This window comes from Lipomyces chichibuensis, assembly GCF_038497645.1.
Source record: "Lipomyces chichibuensis strain CBS 12929 unplaced genomic scaffold V1513scaffold_67, whole genome shotgun sequence".
Lineage (NCBI taxonomy): Eukaryota > Fungi > Ascomycota > Lipomycetes > Lipomycetales > Lipomycetaceae > Lipomyces > Lipomyces chichibuensis.
The window spans coordinates 1-15,414 of NW_027117519.1; the positions used below are offsets into that span (position 1 = coordinate 1).

Below are 15,414 nucleotides of genomic sequence, written 5' to 3' on the forward strand. Positions count from 1 at the left end.
TAGTGTAAAAATTATTTTATGGGTACGGCGGGTACGGCTGCAATGGCTATTTCTGACATTATGAAAAGTTTGGTGGCCATTTTTGATATTTGCCCAAAATTAATATTGCGACCAGTAGCCGCTCTACCCTTAATTCTTGTCTTGAACACAATAATTGAACACTATCCCATATAGAGCCTATATCTTTCCACTGTAGGGTTCAGATGTAGCCACTGCAGCTGTCCATGACGACTCAGGGAACGCATTACGAAGAGGGAAGTCAAAATGAGATGTGTATTTCAGATTGGGAATGCTAGTAAAACATCACCGACAACACCTCTACCCGGAATAACACTTTTATCCGTTTCTTTAATTCATAACATGATCATCACTCAAATTTCACAATAATAAACCAATCCCAACTACCACACAGATTCAACAAACAATAAACAATATGATAATGACAATTTATGAAGCCAATATATCCAATACACCCGAGAACTCCGTAGAACCTGAACATAGAACAATAAAATAATATGATACAAAAGTATGCGCCACGACTTCCAACGGGATAGAGGACATGTTTGCGAAGGACACTCTAATTCTGGACCGACTGCCTGACGAGCTTAATATTCGGGACGCCTCCGCCAGTAGTATCATAGTGACGAAAGGAAGCAGGCGAGTGCACCACCCCAACTGCCTGTGGTGGCGGATGCGGAGGCGGAGGAGGAGGCATTTGATGTCTGTATTCATTCGTGCTCGCATCGCTGCCACTGCTGCCATTGCTGCTGTTATTCCTATGATACTGATGCACCGTTCGATCCCATCGCAGTGGCAGCCAACGGAACACACGTCCCAAGATCAAGATCTCTCGTTCATCATATAATTCAATAAACTGTTGATCAAGTGGACGCACCTTGGGGTGTGCGAATCGGCGGTACTCATCAAATATCATTGTCAGTGACCAATCCTGCAGTTTCCGAACACAGCCAACAAGGCATCCCGTTCGATGCTAAGAGGCAATAAATATTAAAAAATTAATCTCTCAGATGGATCGAATAAACATACCTTTCCACGATTGCAGTGAATCAAGAGCGGATGATTGGCCGGATTGATCGCAATCTTGAGTGCGGTAGAGATTGTGTCGTCTGAAACATTGACAAACGGCTCCTTGTTGCCTGACATGCCTACTTGGAAGAACTGGATATTGTTCTCCTTCATAAACTTCAAGTTCTCTTCGGGATATGGTTCCGGAACGAGAACGCTAGTACATGTCAGTCAGTTGCATGAGAAGACATGGGTTCGCACAAAGAACATACAGGATGCTCTTAAGATTCTTGGTCTTGAGATACTCGAAATTCTCCGCGTGCGGGAAGGAACTTCTGTAAATGCCAGGGGCAACAACGGAGAAATTCTCTGGAACCGCAAAGCCGGGAGAAATTGTTGTGGAGACTGCTCTTTTCGGCCCAATGTGGTCCATTACTAGTAATAGTCAGTCTGAATGCGACTTTTAGCAATAACCTGGCAAAACTTGAACTTACCGGCACCAGGAGTAATAGACGGATTATCCGCCGCGGAACCGACAGCCGGAAAAATCTTCTCAGCTACTTCATTCTCCGGATTCCCATTCTCATCTGCCTCGTCATCTATGGCAACTGCTGACACCGGTACTGAACTCGGCCCATGTCCCGGAATACAGCCCCAGCTGTCAACAGTCCCAGCTACTGCCACAGGTCGTTTGCTACTTTGCGTAGTCGCCGGCATTTCAGATACTCTTACCAATTGATGGATCGAACGAGTTACTCAAAGGCAAGGATTTGCTTGTCTTATCACACTCAGATCTCCTAGGAAAAAGGTTCGATGTAACTGCCAACAAAATCCGCGGTCTTCGTGACGTTCCTAGCTTCGGCCGTTGCCAAACAACTTGAAAGCCAAGTGACGAGTAACTAAAACGCAATCATGATCATTTTGGGAAAAGGAGTGTGTGTTGCCGGGGATAAGAGGTGGAGAGAGTTGCTCGTTGTCAATGATTGAGAAGGGCGGCGTCGTGGGAAATTATTTCGTCGGGCACTTGGGACATAAATATCAACATTCGTTGCGAGATATTCCCAAATGAAAGCTACCGACCAGGCAGCACAAAAGTAAGGTTCTAACTTTTTGCGTAAAATGCTCTGACAGACAAATGAATACCGATTTAAATTTCGCGTATGGATTAGTAAGGCATGCGAAGCATATACACGGTCTCAATAGTTACGAGCAGCCGATGCGGTTTACGGAATTGCGAGTTAACAACTGGGGCAGTTTAGAGTGGTCCGTGATGGCGTTCGTGCACCTTGAGCCTTGATTGCCCCCACTTTTTAGTCTGCGTGAGCAGCATTTATTCGTTTTCGCTAGAGCGCATTTATGTGATCCTGGAGACGTTTTTCTTCTCTAGCTATTAGCATGTGAATAAGTTTAATAATCTTTTCTGATATCACGAGATATCGCGCATTCTGGCGACGCCGGATGAGACCGATCGTTTTGAGAGTGTATGGCAACCACCTCAGCGACTGCTATGGTGAAATTTAATGGCAACTAATGTACTTCACAAGCGAACGCCGAACGGATCACACTCCACCAAATCCCCCACAATAAAACATTTCTTTACTTTCCGTACGAACCATAAGCCTGGACAGATCGGCCCCCTTCAATTTCTCATATACGAGTCTTTGGCTGTGAAGCATGCATGGGATGCAAATACCTGAAGAAAACGACAGATAAACTGAATTCGAAGTCAGTCAAAGGAATTCTCGTTGGTTACTCAACCGCAAAAGCAAAGGATATCGCGTATACAACATACAAGGAAAGAAAGTCGAAATAGCGAGGAAAGTGAAGTTTAATGAGAAAGTAATTGGGGGAATTAAAAATAGTGATGGCGATACTGAATTCTTAATAGTCAAAATCAGGTTGACAGAGGACGACAAATTGTATCCCTGACCTTAACCGACCTGTTGAATACTCTATTACTTTCAACAATAGTGCCTTGCCAAATCAAGAATAAATAAGGAGAATCATGGAGCTTATATGCGCTAATCCTCTTTGGGACGGCCTAAAATTTCATCTCGTACCAATTTATGCACCGCCACCGCCGCCACACAGTATTTACCCTGCCTATGCAAACCCTAGTCCATTTAACTCGTCAAGCGAATCAATAGATCTACATTACATCTAATTACTCCAAAACATCACTTCTTATAAGAGTGACAATGCGTCGGCCCACATTGACTCAAAAGCAGCATCCTCTTCATGACCCTCACCACCGTTATCACTGTCATCACCGTCATCGACGGCGACATCTTTCGACGAACCTGAATCGCCAACGTCGGCCAGTTGCTCGCTCGTGTCTTCATGGTTTTCTGCCATTTCCTCATCAAGATCGATTTCATTGGCAGATGGCATCTTGCTCAGTAGTCGGGGACATCTGCGTCGGTTGTGACCGACCCTGCGGCAGGATCCACATCGTCTCACTCTGTTCATTCGATCAGCGGCTTTCTGGACGATCTCAGCAGAGGTTTTCAGTCTCCGTGTTCCCCTTGGGCGCTCTCGGAAGCGCGATAGGTGGATCTTTAAGAACTGATATGTCGAGGTCATTATGCTGCCAGGCGGGAGTTCCGGATCAACTCTCCAACGAGGATGAATGTAAGGCCAGGGCCTGAAATCAGTGAGTCAGGGGAACATAAAGAGGTAAAGATCAGTGTCTCAGAGCCTGTAACCACTAATCCTAAAAGCTTGAGCAAGGATTGAGTGTTTTAGAATTAACTTAACCGACGACCGAAGAGCGCGGAGGGGTTCCTTTATCTCTTCGGGGCGGCACGCCCAGCTCGATCCGATGCGTAGAAATTAAATTGAAATATATAGTATCTTGCAATGAACAAGAGATGCGCCCTTGACCGACGCAATAAAGACACAGTCAAGCGTCGATCTAAGGCGGGCAAAGGTCTCTCAAGGACTGCGGCAGAGAAACACGACGGAAATCGAGTCATTTTGAATTCCCCGGGAATTGTCTTCGTAAGTTGCTGGAATTCACTCAGAATCACATCATGGGGCCCGCCGGCCAAGCAGATCTTAAACAATACGGTTGTCTCGTTACCGCTAGGTACTGAATGTCCGAGAGAGCTCGTTCACAGGCAAAACCAGAGGACGGGCAGTGCCAATGACGTTGTGCACAGTATCTGGAGCTGTAGGCGGCTTGGAGCGTTGCATTCCACTGAAAAGGGCCCCAACACTGACCAATACGTTTCCAGCGTTCTGAAGTGCATGCGCTGCCCTGCGAAAACGTTGTGTGAAAGTCACACCATCCTTCCGCAAGCGAACTGCAATGCGGTCATCACAAGCAGCGAGCAGCAGCAGCTGGACGGACCTGTTCCCGCCCGTACGAACTGCTGAGCCAGAATAGCAACAATCAAGCACAGCTAGGACATCCACATTTTGGAGAGAATCATCCGTAGACGCTAGACGAGGTTCATAGATCATGTTCCACAGCGACTTCTGCCTTCCGTTCTCTGCAATAAATTGTAATCTGTTTGATTCCCGGGTCGATGACAGCGTGATTATAGGCAATGATCAGTAGGGGATCTAAAAGCTGCTCAGCCTCAGAGTAAGTATCTGATGGTTCGATGGCACAGTCCTCAACATCCCGATCCCAAACATGTCGTGCATGCATCCGGAAAAAGCGCTAGCATCTTCAACAGCACCCGTGTCATCATCTTCAAATCTAGAAATAAAGACCTTAATGCGTTAATAGATTGCACCGCGTTGCTTCGACAGGCTTCTTGGAGCTTAGCACAAAACTCCTGGATTGGAATGCTTGCTGAGGTTGGAGCAGTTGACAAATGTTGGCTCAATGGTACTCCCCTAGCCCTAGCCAATCCAATTGGCTCACCTAAGCTTTCGCGCCAGAATATCGCGGGTCTCGTACTCAGTTGTACTCAGCTGAACAACGTCATATTGGGCAATCATTGCTCTCGTTACTATCCCCATAGTTCGCGTGAAATTGGTGGCGTGTCATTTTATGGGTAGATTTTTATAGATAAAGGATAGACAAAATTTCTGATTTGGTGACGAAATGGACGAAGAGTATACAGAAGGTGTCGCTTTGGAGGAGGGATTCGTACCATTTCCCCAGGTTGAGGTAAGGTAAAGACGATGCATAGGCACGTTTAGGATACTAACGGTATATTTTAGGTCATTGTTGAAGACTTGCCATTGGAGTCTAAACATAAACTTATTTCACGCTTGTGGAGGGAAGAAGGTGCGCGAGTCAATACCATCGATGATCTGCCATCTCAACAGGACAAAATTCGGTTTAATGAACTCTGTGAGGCGTGTCGAGCAGGTGATCTGGAACAGGTCGACAATATGGTTTCTTTCGGTGTTGACGTATGTATTCTAGGTGTTACCAAATTGTTGCGGAATGAGTCTAACGTCGTCAGGTCAATGCAATTGACGAATTCGACTACACACCACTTATTCTCGCTAGTCTCTGTGGCCACGAAGAAGTCGTGAAGTATCTCCTTGAACATGGAGCTGTATGTGACCGTGATACATTCCAAGGTGAGCGGTGTCTCTATGGGGCGTTGACAGATAACATCCGGTCTCTCCTTCTCAAATTCGACATCTCTAAGGCGGTTGATGCTATCCAGCCGTTCGCGGCACACATAGCGTCGCTGCTGAGCAGAATTGAACCATCTTCGAGCGACGTTATATTCTCTTCTTCTACAAAGCCAACTTCCACGATTGTGTCGCCGGCTGAACCGCGGCAGTTTCATTTGCACAGGTTTATATTAGCGGCACGAAGCACATATTTTCGAGAGAATCTGGCAGGACGATGGCGTAGCAAGAAGCTAGTCAAGCTTTCATCGTCAATGGACCCTCGCGCATTTGACATTGTCGTGAAATATTTGTATAGCATTGATATTGCCATCGGCAGCATGGAACTTAACGAGCGGACATCGCAAGTCGCCCGCAAACTCGACCTGCCGGATTTAATATCCACACTAAAAAATCTGAAAGCAGAGGAGAGTTTCCGGCGGAAACGCGAGCATCGACAGGATGACATGCGACGGGCTCAAGCTGACTTCGAAAAGTTCGTACAAAAGGACGTGATTAGCGCCAGATCGGAGGTGCGAAAAGACGAGTTTCTGGCCAATAAGGAACCGTTTTGCGTTGTTCCGGTGGGAAGCACGGCGGATATATTGTTGAGCGTAGAAGATGAAGACGAGGATATGATTGTGTTATATCCCACGCACAGAGCGATGTTGATTCGATCAGAATATTACATGACCATGTTCACTTCTTCTTTCGCAGAGGGTTCATATTCCGTGTCTAATTATGAAGAGCAAGACGGGACGACGAAGACGTTGCCAACGGTTGCTCTGAGTGCGTCAAAAACAGTCGCGGAAATAGTTCTCACATACATTTACACGGACCGCGTCGACATACCAGGTGCTATTGCACTTGACGTTCTGTATTGTGCAGACTTACTCCTGATAGACAAATTAAAGAGTTTGGCATCGGTTGCGCTAACGAACTCCACCGCCGAGGACGACGACGACGCGATATCGGATCCGACAGTCGGTAAACACGCGACGCCGTTATACGCCAACATCTACGACATCTTGCGGGCAGGATGGGCCACACGAATGGAGCGCCTTGAGCGTTTCGCGGCCAAGTATTTCGCGGATAATTTGGCACATTTCATTGTTCAGGATGACTTTGCAGATATCGTACTAGAAAGTGCGCAACGGATTCGGTCGCGTGACGAGACTGACACTATTGAACTGATTGACGATATTCGGTTTTATTTGGCGCAGAAGTACGGTATCCTATTCGAGGACGACATGGATCCCGTGACGGGTAAAGTCCAAGAAGGGCCATGGCGCAGGATTACTAATTACGAGCGACAGTATAATGCGGAGTTGGATTTGATTGATGGACTGCTGGAACGTCTAGACTTGGATGCTTGAGAGGATTTAATTGGGTTTTTGCATATTTTAGATTTTGTACCGTACCCAGGGCTGGTGGGGGCGAATTGGATAATTACACTTTTCACCTGTACAATCATGGCGACTGCAAGCCAATCGTATTTGATAGTACATCCCTTTATTGTTATCATTCGCACTTCTACGGAGATCAAAACAAGTTGAGTTGTCCCAGCTACAAGGGTTAGCTGTGGTTGAGCAATCCTGCAAACCAAGATTGAAAGAATACTATTTGTTTTGCAAAACCCAAGAATTTATCATACAAAAACAAACGGAAAACAAAATATACCGATGAACACACTGGCTTTCACAAACACTGCGCCTAAACCATCACTCCCAGAAATGATTTATTATATGCGAACAAATTTAGAGTGACGTGATATAAAAATGACCGCGACCACTATTGAAGGATAATACTAATAAATGTTGTCGGCCCAGAATGTAGCTTAAGTCGACCTGACCAACTATTCCGTTACTGTATCGATGAACAATTAGGGAAGAAGAGCCTTATTTCTATAAACGAACGTTAGCAACCGATTATCCGCGTCGCATCTCCACTTCACATCACACCGGCAGCTAACCTTAACCGAACCGCAGGTGCAGGTACCGCATGCGCAACCGCCCTCACAGCCGCAGCTTTCACCACCCATCATGTTAACCAACTGCCGCTTGTCCGAACCGCAGGTACAAGTGCCGCTGGAGCAAGTGCCGCATGAGCAGGACGATCCACAGGAGCAGCCAGTCATTGTGATTGTGTATGCAATTTTCGTTGCTTGTAGTGAAGTAACAGAGAGAGAGAATACAGGAGGCGACTAGTAAGGTGATGATAAGGCAGAGCAGGGTTGAACGGAGGTCTTATACTGTGCAAGATTGTGCCAGCGCATTCCTGAAAGTTCCTGAAAGGATCGACCGCGTGCCAACGCGAGTCATAGCTGGTGGCCATTTATGATGAGTTGTATTAAAGTCTACACTTTAGAACAGGGGTAGCCTGACTTTGTTTACTCCGCTTTAGCCTTTTTTGGCCACCACTCCCCTGGAGCCGCACGAAGTAGTCAGCTGGTCACTAAATTGGCTACTTTTGGTTTGCCACACTAGCTGCCATTTCTAACCAATGAATTCTTTCTTTTTGCTTATGGGCAGAAAGAGCAAAATCTCACTCTCATTCAAAATATGCCATATCACGACCTTGTGTTTGCGATGTCCACTGCGCCGTGAACGCTTTCTGCGCGTCCACCGCCCTACTATAAGTAACATTCTCCGATTCCGGATCCAACGGGGCCAAATCGAATAAATAAAATACTCAACAAAGATAAATCTAACTGAGCTTTTTGTTTTTGGTAACTCACTCGTGCACCTCAAAAAAAAACCACGTGAAATCCGGTAGAAGAAACGATCGACATCGTGGGATAACTATTGGTTCGATCCACGGGACGAACGAACCAAGATTATTTGTAACCTTATTCTTATATTCTACCACGTTTACTGATTATCGTGCAAAAGTGCAAACAATATGATTTACCAGTCCAATTTCAATATGGGTATGTGTTCGCCTCTGTACCAATGCTTACTATTGTCCTTGTCATTCAAGTGCGTACAAAAAATTGACTAGCAAACGACAAACAATCTAATAGCAGTAACTGGATCCCATCCAAATACCATTTGCGCAAAACTGTACACTGGCCCCTGTTAATACAAAAAAAATTATCAGTTGAACATATACTCCACATTATTACTCAGAGCAAAGTTTCTCCCATCGCGCATCTCACGAGACTGCACGCAGCCGAGATGGTAGAAGTGACGCTACGCTCATCGATTCCAAGCACGGGGTTACACTCCATAATATCCATGCCAGCCAAGTTTCCCGTCTCAGCCAGAGCCTCGCAAATATAACAAGCCTCTCTGAGGGACAATCCGCCACGTACCGGAGTACCCGTTGCAGGCGCATGTTGGGGATCAAGTGCATCAATATCGAGCGACAAATGGATCGGCGCGCTCCGGTCGGGATTGACCTTCTCGAGCGCCATCTCGACGACCTTGCCGATACCAAACTTGTCCACGTGGTGCATGGAATATGCCGCGATGTTGTGTTTCTTCAAAATCTCTCGCTCGCCAGCATCGACGTCGCGCAAACCAATGTACGCTAGCTTGTTGGCCTTCAGCAACGGCTTGACCCACTCAAACTGTGGCGGACAGGGGTCCGCGAGTCCCATTACAAACGAAACAGGACATCCGTGAATATTCCCCGACGGCGTTGATGCAGGCGTGTTGATGTCCGCATGTGCATCAATCCAAATCAAGCATGCGTCCGGAAACTGCGAGAACACGCCCGAGACCGTGCCGATGGCCAGCGAATGGTCGCCACCAATGGTGAGCGGGAACGAGCCGGATTTGATTATGTCTGCGACCTCTGACGCAACCTTATGGGTTGATTCGGAAACGAATCTGGGGCGCTTGAGTTTGCCTTCGTCGGGATCAGATGCCGGTGGAGTAAAGGTGAGGTTCTTGCACGATGTGATTGTCCAGTCAAGTGATTGCAGCTGCTGCTCCAGTCCATGCTCAAGGACGTGGAGAGGGCCTGTTTCGACGCCGACCCGTGCCTGGCCACCTAGATCGAGTAAGACGACAGATCAAATTGGATTCGCAAGAAGACATACCATTGAAAGGGCACCCTAAGATGGCAACGTTCTTCTTGTCATAGAACCTGTACGGCACCACTGTTGTTCGTCAGAAATTTACTACGTGATAATAACTGCCAATAAACAATAATTGCATACCCCCGTCCTCAACGTCGTATGGTGATATCATTGCTGACTGGATCCTTTGGTAAGAGGATCGATTTAAAAAACAATTGTCTTGTGTGCGCAGATCCGAATTATCTAAACCACCTCGACTCAAATTTGCTGATCAAACTCGATGATTTAGAATATTACTGTATTAAGACAACGAAAGGTCGAAAACCGGAAACGTCCGTTGCTGGATATGATGATAAAAAATAGAGAGCGGAGACGAACAAAATCATCGAGGGTGAAGAATTAACGCCGCTGAGCGCCACCTTCGTTGGGCCGTGCTGCTTAGCCACAAGCATTACCGCCATTAACCGCCGTTGCCAAGCACCTGTCAGTCTGCTCCTTAGCTACTGCTCCCAAATAGCCCACTGTTTCTAACATTGTTCATCTTACGCATAGCATCCTCAGTACTTTGATTAGAGATTGCGAGTTGCTCTTTTTCTTACGGCAGCCGGCCTAGTCGCTTAGAATAGCTGAAATCATTGATGGTGAATGATCTGCCTGGAAGAACCATGTGTTTTTTTTGTGGCGTTGATCGCTCAACATCTGACGCCTCGATAACCTTCACCAAAAAGACTCGAATCTCATTAGTGTGTCTACAGATTAGAATAGTGCATACTCATTGTTACAGCAAAGCAATATTTTATAAATGCGCTCTGCATACACTGTAGGTTCTTCAGTACCATATACACAGCTACGATATACGAAACAGAACATAATAATAAGGATTTAAAGGATTTGATGTATTAACTAATTGCTATGCAAAACTCATATCCGATTAAACCACCCAAAATAACACGAATCCCCCCAAAAGTCCAATAAAACCACTATGTAGTCCGTACTCTATTCTAAATAAATGCATTAGCAATTGTCAACCTCCAGCCTGTAACACCACAACATACCAAGTAGCACGAGGCATTATAGCGACAATAGCGGACTGGTTATGTGAAGATTATATTATTGAGCATGGCTGAAGATGACGAGATTGACGTATATAGCATATTAAAGAAAGACACCGCTTATGCCTGTCACAATATTAATAACGACAAACAAGATTTCCTTCGACAAGCATGGGGTACTCTACCGAGCATCCGCACTTGCAGGATCCGCAAGAGCAGGTGTTTCCGCATCCGCATTCAGGGCTCATTTTGAATGTAATAGTAGTTGTTTGGAGGGATTGTGAGAGAAACTTGAGTAGTGGTTGAGATGTAGTATGTAAGAAGAGAAGAAGCAGACTGACCTTGGAGGGGTTTTGGTCTCGACTTTATAGTTACGGTCTCCACGAATCCATAAGCAGTCGCCTAGAAGAAGACGAGGCTTAACAGGGCAGCCCAGGTTCCCAATTGGACAGATACGGCGATACGAGGAATAGGCCGTTGAGGGCAATAGTCCCTCAACGGCGCTGGGCCCGAGCAAGCCCAAATAAGCAAATGATTATTGAGCATCGAGCGGCGTCTCTCGCTAACTTGGGCTACACTGCGGACCCGAAAAGATAACATCCCACGTCGGTCATGCTACTGAATTATAAAACAATCGTTTTTACAAATTTAATCAATCGTATCTCCCAGCAGTCTATTTGCTTTAAGTGGTATTCACGTCGCCCCAGGCGGGGCAGTCGTTGTACTTGTTGCGAGATTGTGCTAAGTCTTCATTCAATCTTCGGGAACCCACGTGGGCGATTTGTAGGCAGATGCGGCTTGAGTGTAGTTCGCTAGTGGCACATCTGGTGGCTTAAAAGAGAATCCATCCAGCCATCACAACCGCAGCCGGACCCGCATACTCAACATCTGGTTGCCAATTACCGCCCAACCCGCTGGTTTTGTGGTTTGCTGGCATCACTGGGCCATTCAGCGAAGATATCTGGGTCAGTTACCGCACCAAATGATGCGGTTCACTCACCGACACGAACACGAACATCACGTTTGCGGCAACCCTTCTACCGAGACGAGTTTACACAGACAGAAGAAGTCCTCCCGAGTACGAATAATCTGTCTCGCATTGCTCGGATCATAAGCATTGAGGCGCTGCAGGCCTGCAGCATGTCATTGCCCATTTTGAGGCCTTCACTATCACGGCTGCCATTCTTTTACCAGATTAGGCCTTTGCAAGCACTCTGTATTTCTGTATTTCTTATCGTGAGTGCCTGCAAAAATACCCAAAAGAAACTCAGAATAGAAACACGTTTAAAGATATTACTTCTCACATCGAGCCAAAAATTATCAACTTCATATGATACAATACTATAGCATCTATTCAATTGTTATCAAATCATATAAGAAGCTCAATCTTAAAGAATCTTTGTCCGGAAATACCGACCGCTGCCGGATTCGGCAAACAGACAGGCAGATGGCGTCCAAAAACAGAGTTTGATGCATTCCTTTCATCGCTCCAGTTTAGGATTGGTGGGCAAGACTGATTGATATAAACGTGTCCCGCCTCGGCAGCGTACGGTAATTTCGGATAATCCGTTGTTATAGTCTAATCGATGATCTAGATGCCTCCTGCCTTGGACATCACTTGTCACGTGTAACCCGTTGAATAAAACCTTTCATAACAGTGGCTGCGATGTAATAAGGAGATCACTATCAGCATTATTGACGGTGAAAGCTGGAATGCATGACGCGGCTGTATTTGGGGTGAATCGAGAGCTGTTACCTAGTGTGTTTAGTCACATTAAGTAAAGCACGGCTCGTCCATGTCCCAACTAGTCAAGTAGAAGCGGAATCTCCGTAGCTAAAATCTAGTTTTACCAATCGTCGTGCGCCAGTCAACTAACGAGGCCGATTGTGTGACAGAGGTATGCCATTGTGAAGGTTGAGCTGGCATGCGCATTGGTTCTAATAGTTAACATATCAATTGTGCTCAATCGCTAAGGTTATGCGCGGCACAGCTGCTCTTTTGGCTCCACTCAAGCATATGTCGGGCAAAAGATGCTCATAGTGATTGTATTGGATTTGTATTGTAGCCCTGAAATCACGTTGATGCTAGATTAGTATAAAGTAAGTAAGGGAGCCTCTCATTTGTCGCTCAGAACGTCTTGAAAAATCTGCATCTAGATGTCAGCAATAGCTGTTGGCAGATGAGAAATGAATTCAGTCATTTCTAGTAGTATGATCAAGTCCACTAGCAAAGCTAGCTATAACTGCTCGATATTGAAGTTTGTATAGTAATTGTCCATCGAATTATGACCAGTCCTCCGAATGCAGACTCTATCACGTCACCGGTGAACAGTGGAAATTATTGATTCACCAAAATCGTCATAAAAAGTCGACAAATAGTTGATAATGTGACTGTATCGGATGAATTCCACTGAGGATGATATCAATAATGCTACTGAATGCCGGATGTTTGTGGAAGAAATAAGGTTTGGTTACCGCAAAAGCCAATCCCAATTCTTGCAAGCCGACTTTTCCTCTGCCCATTTCCCAACTTTCCTCCCCCCATCTTTAATTTCCATTCGCATTAACATTACGCAATCAAACTTGTTCGGATTAGTAGGACAATTGCAGTCAAGTTGCAGTGCGTCTGCATAAACTACTTCTCTCTCCGTGCTGAATTTGATCAGCAGTGTCAGTTCTTAATTTTATTTCGAAAGGCACGGCCAGTCTCGTTTTCCTTGGGAGATCTCTCTTGCTCGTGCTGCTGAGTCAATCTTGAACTGGCGGGAATAACAGTTCAATCGCCAATATATCAATCCGATAATTATTATTATTATTTGACCACTGTATCGCATACAAACTGTGACCTCACACTACAGTCTTTTAGCTATTCACAACAAAAATTTATTCAATCGCCTCATTTCCAGCAATATTGTTAGGACCGGATTTGATTTTCGCTTTGCCATCATAATTTATCCCTCCACTACTTTGTTAACGCCACCTTTCATCATCACATTTCAACAATGGTGATCACCACATGGCAGGCCGAGGCATCGCCCACCTTCTTCCTGGACGCCAAATCGACGAGAAATAAACCTGCCTATCTTCCTATTTCAACCAATAACAATGGTCTGAAAGTAAGTTTTCTGTCTGATTTCCATGCTTTTCCGAACGCACTCCGGTGGCCAAATTACCATACCCTCACGCCGCCATTCACTGCTGCATTTGACGAGTAATATTGACCATGCGCTTTTCTGATTATCTTATAACTGTGCTATTCTCCTTGGCTCCTCGGCATTTTCTCAGCCGTGGCGCATGTTGTGGCATAGACGCGATTCATCTTGACAGCGCACCGCCACCGAAAATGGTGCGGCTTTGAAGATTTGTGGAGATTCGCTAACTCTGTTAACAGGTCTCGTACCATAACAACGAGGATGTCAGTCGGTATCATTTCGTAAGTGCTCGTTTATTTTGGTTTACGTGGTTCAGTGATTAAAGTGTCAGGGTACTCGACATCCGATGAAACCGTTTCGGTTAATGCTCACGGATCATCTTGTCCTGGGTTACGGACTCCACGAGAAAATGGATTTCTACAAGACCCGCCCAGCAACAGAAGAAGAAATTCTACAATTCCATTCCGAAGACTACATTGACTTTTTACAACGCGTCACGCCAGAAAACAAGAACGAGTTCGAGGGGGCATGGTCAAAATTCAACATTGGAGAAGACTGTCCGATTTTCGACGGCATTTACGATTATTGTAGTATATACGCCGGCGGATCGCTTGATGCGTCTAGGAAATTGATTGCAGGACAGTCCGATATTGCAATAAATTGGTCAGGCGGTCTGCACCATGCGAAAAAGTTTGAGGCTTCCGGATTTTGCTACGTGAACGATATTGTGCTTGGAATACTCAATTTGTTGCGATATCATCCTCGTGTACTATACATCGACATCGACCTCCACCATGGGGACGGTGTGCAAGAGGCATTCTATTCGACTGACCGCGTCATGACGCTTTCATTCCACAAATACAATGGCGAGTTTTTTCCCGGCACTGGTAACTTTGAGGAAATCGGCACTGGTCTAGGCACGCATCACTCTCTCAACGTGCCCCTCCGGGACGGCATTGACGACTTTTCGTACATCCAGCTATTCCGAAGCATAGTCGAACCAGTTATCAACACGTATCGGCCGACAGTCATTGTCTTACAATGTGGCGCGGACTCACTGGGATGCGATCGTCTCGGATGTTTCAATCTCAACATCCGGGCGCATGGCGAATGCGTCAGATTTGTGAAATCGTTCGGCCTCCCAATGATGGTTGTCGGCGGCGGGGGATACACTCCGCGGAACGTATCCCGTGCGTGGGCATACGAGACGTCGGTTTTGCTCAATGTCGAGCTCGATCCGACGTTGCCGGCCGAGATCCCCTTTCTAAACTACTTTGGTCCAGATTTCAGTCTGCATCCGAATCTCGCTGGGAAAGTGGATAATCGGAATACAAGGAAATACTTGGAGGGCGTGCGCGCCCGTGTGCTTGAGCAACTGCGTTATTTGAACGGGGCACCGAGTGTGCAAATGCAGGTTGCCCCGCCCGATATCGAAGGATTTCTGGAGGAAGAGGAGGACCGGTTGCAAGAAGAGCACGAGTCGAGGAACGAAGCGCGGAACGAGTCGGAGATCAAAGATCGTGCTAGAACAGGTGAATTATATGCTTGAGAAGCTCTTAGAGGATTACTGTAAATATTG

General features: G+C 46.1%; 6 protein-coding genes across 6 annotated transcripts; 2 read left to right on the forward strand and 4 right to left on the reverse strand.

Annotated features, from left to right (window-relative positions):
* Positions 1–256: 256 nt before the first annotated feature.
* On the reverse strand, positions 257–2,241 carry V1513DRAFT_454011 (tyrosine phosphatase family-domain-containing protein). Its single transcript, XM_066899323.1, has 4 exons — positions 1,521–2,241; positions 1,299–1,461; positions 1,048–1,243; positions 257–991 (listed from the first exon to the last, which is right to left on the reverse strand). The coding sequence occupies exons 1-4, from the start codon at positions 1,741–1,743 to the stop codon at positions 578–580; spliced, it is 996 nt and encodes a 331-aa protein (XP_066750672.1). The 5' UTR covers positions 1,744–2,241; the 3' UTR covers positions 257–577.
* A 906-nt stretch (positions 2,242–3,147) lies between these two features.
* On the reverse strand, positions 3,148–3,715 carry V1513DRAFT_454017 (uncharacterized protein; the record flags this gene model as incomplete). The annotated part of the gene is made up of 1 exon (XM_066899324.1): positions 3,148–3,715. A coding segment is annotated over exon 1 (372 nt), but the record flags the coding sequence as incomplete, so codon positions are not given.
* Positions 3,716–3,858: 143 nt separating this feature from the next.
* Positions 3,859–4,998, reverse strand: V1513DRAFT_461002 (uncharacterized protein; the record flags this gene model as incomplete). The annotated part of the gene is made up of 6 exons (XM_066899876.1): positions 3,859–3,940; positions 3,988–4,117; positions 4,161–4,537; positions 4,652–4,746; positions 4,770–4,828; positions 4,947–4,998. The coding sequence occupies 6 exons, from the start codon at positions 4,996–4,998 to the stop codon at positions 3,859–3,861; spliced, it is 795 nt and encodes a 264-aa protein (XP_066750674.1).
* Positions 4,953–7,245, forward strand: V1513DRAFT_454020 (uncharacterized protein). The gene is made up of 3 exons (XM_066899325.1): positions 4,953–5,149; positions 5,203–5,397; positions 5,451–7,245. Exons 1-3 carry the CDS (start codon positions 5,084–5,086, stop codon positions 6,981–6,983), a joined length of 1,794 nt encoding a protein of 597 aa, XP_066750675.1. The 5' UTR covers positions 4,953–5,083; the 3' UTR covers positions 6,984–7,245.
* Positions 7,246–8,449: 1,204 nt separating this feature from the next.
* On the reverse strand, positions 8,450–10,016 carry V1513DRAFT_454026 (uncharacterized protein). Its single transcript, XM_066899326.1, has 3 exons — positions 9,773–10,016; positions 9,653–9,712; positions 8,450–9,603 (listed from the first exon to the last, which is right to left on the reverse strand). Exons 1-3 carry the CDS (start codon positions 9,801–9,803, stop codon positions 8,732–8,734), a joined length of 963 nt encoding a protein of 320 aa, XP_066750676.1. The 5' UTR covers positions 9,804–10,016; the 3' UTR covers positions 8,450–8,731.
* A 3,485-nt stretch (positions 10,017–13,501) lies between these two features.
* Positions 13,502–15,392, forward strand: V1513DRAFT_286970 (uncharacterized protein). Its single transcript, XM_066894601.1, has 3 exons — positions 13,502–13,799; positions 14,075–14,116; positions 14,167–15,392. Exons 1-3 carry the CDS (start codon positions 13,686–13,688, stop codon positions 15,382–15,384), a joined length of 1,374 nt encoding a protein of 457 aa, XP_066750677.1. The 5' UTR covers positions 13,502–13,685; the 3' UTR covers positions 15,385–15,392.
* The last annotated feature ends 22 nt before the right edge of the window (positions 15,393–15,414 follow it).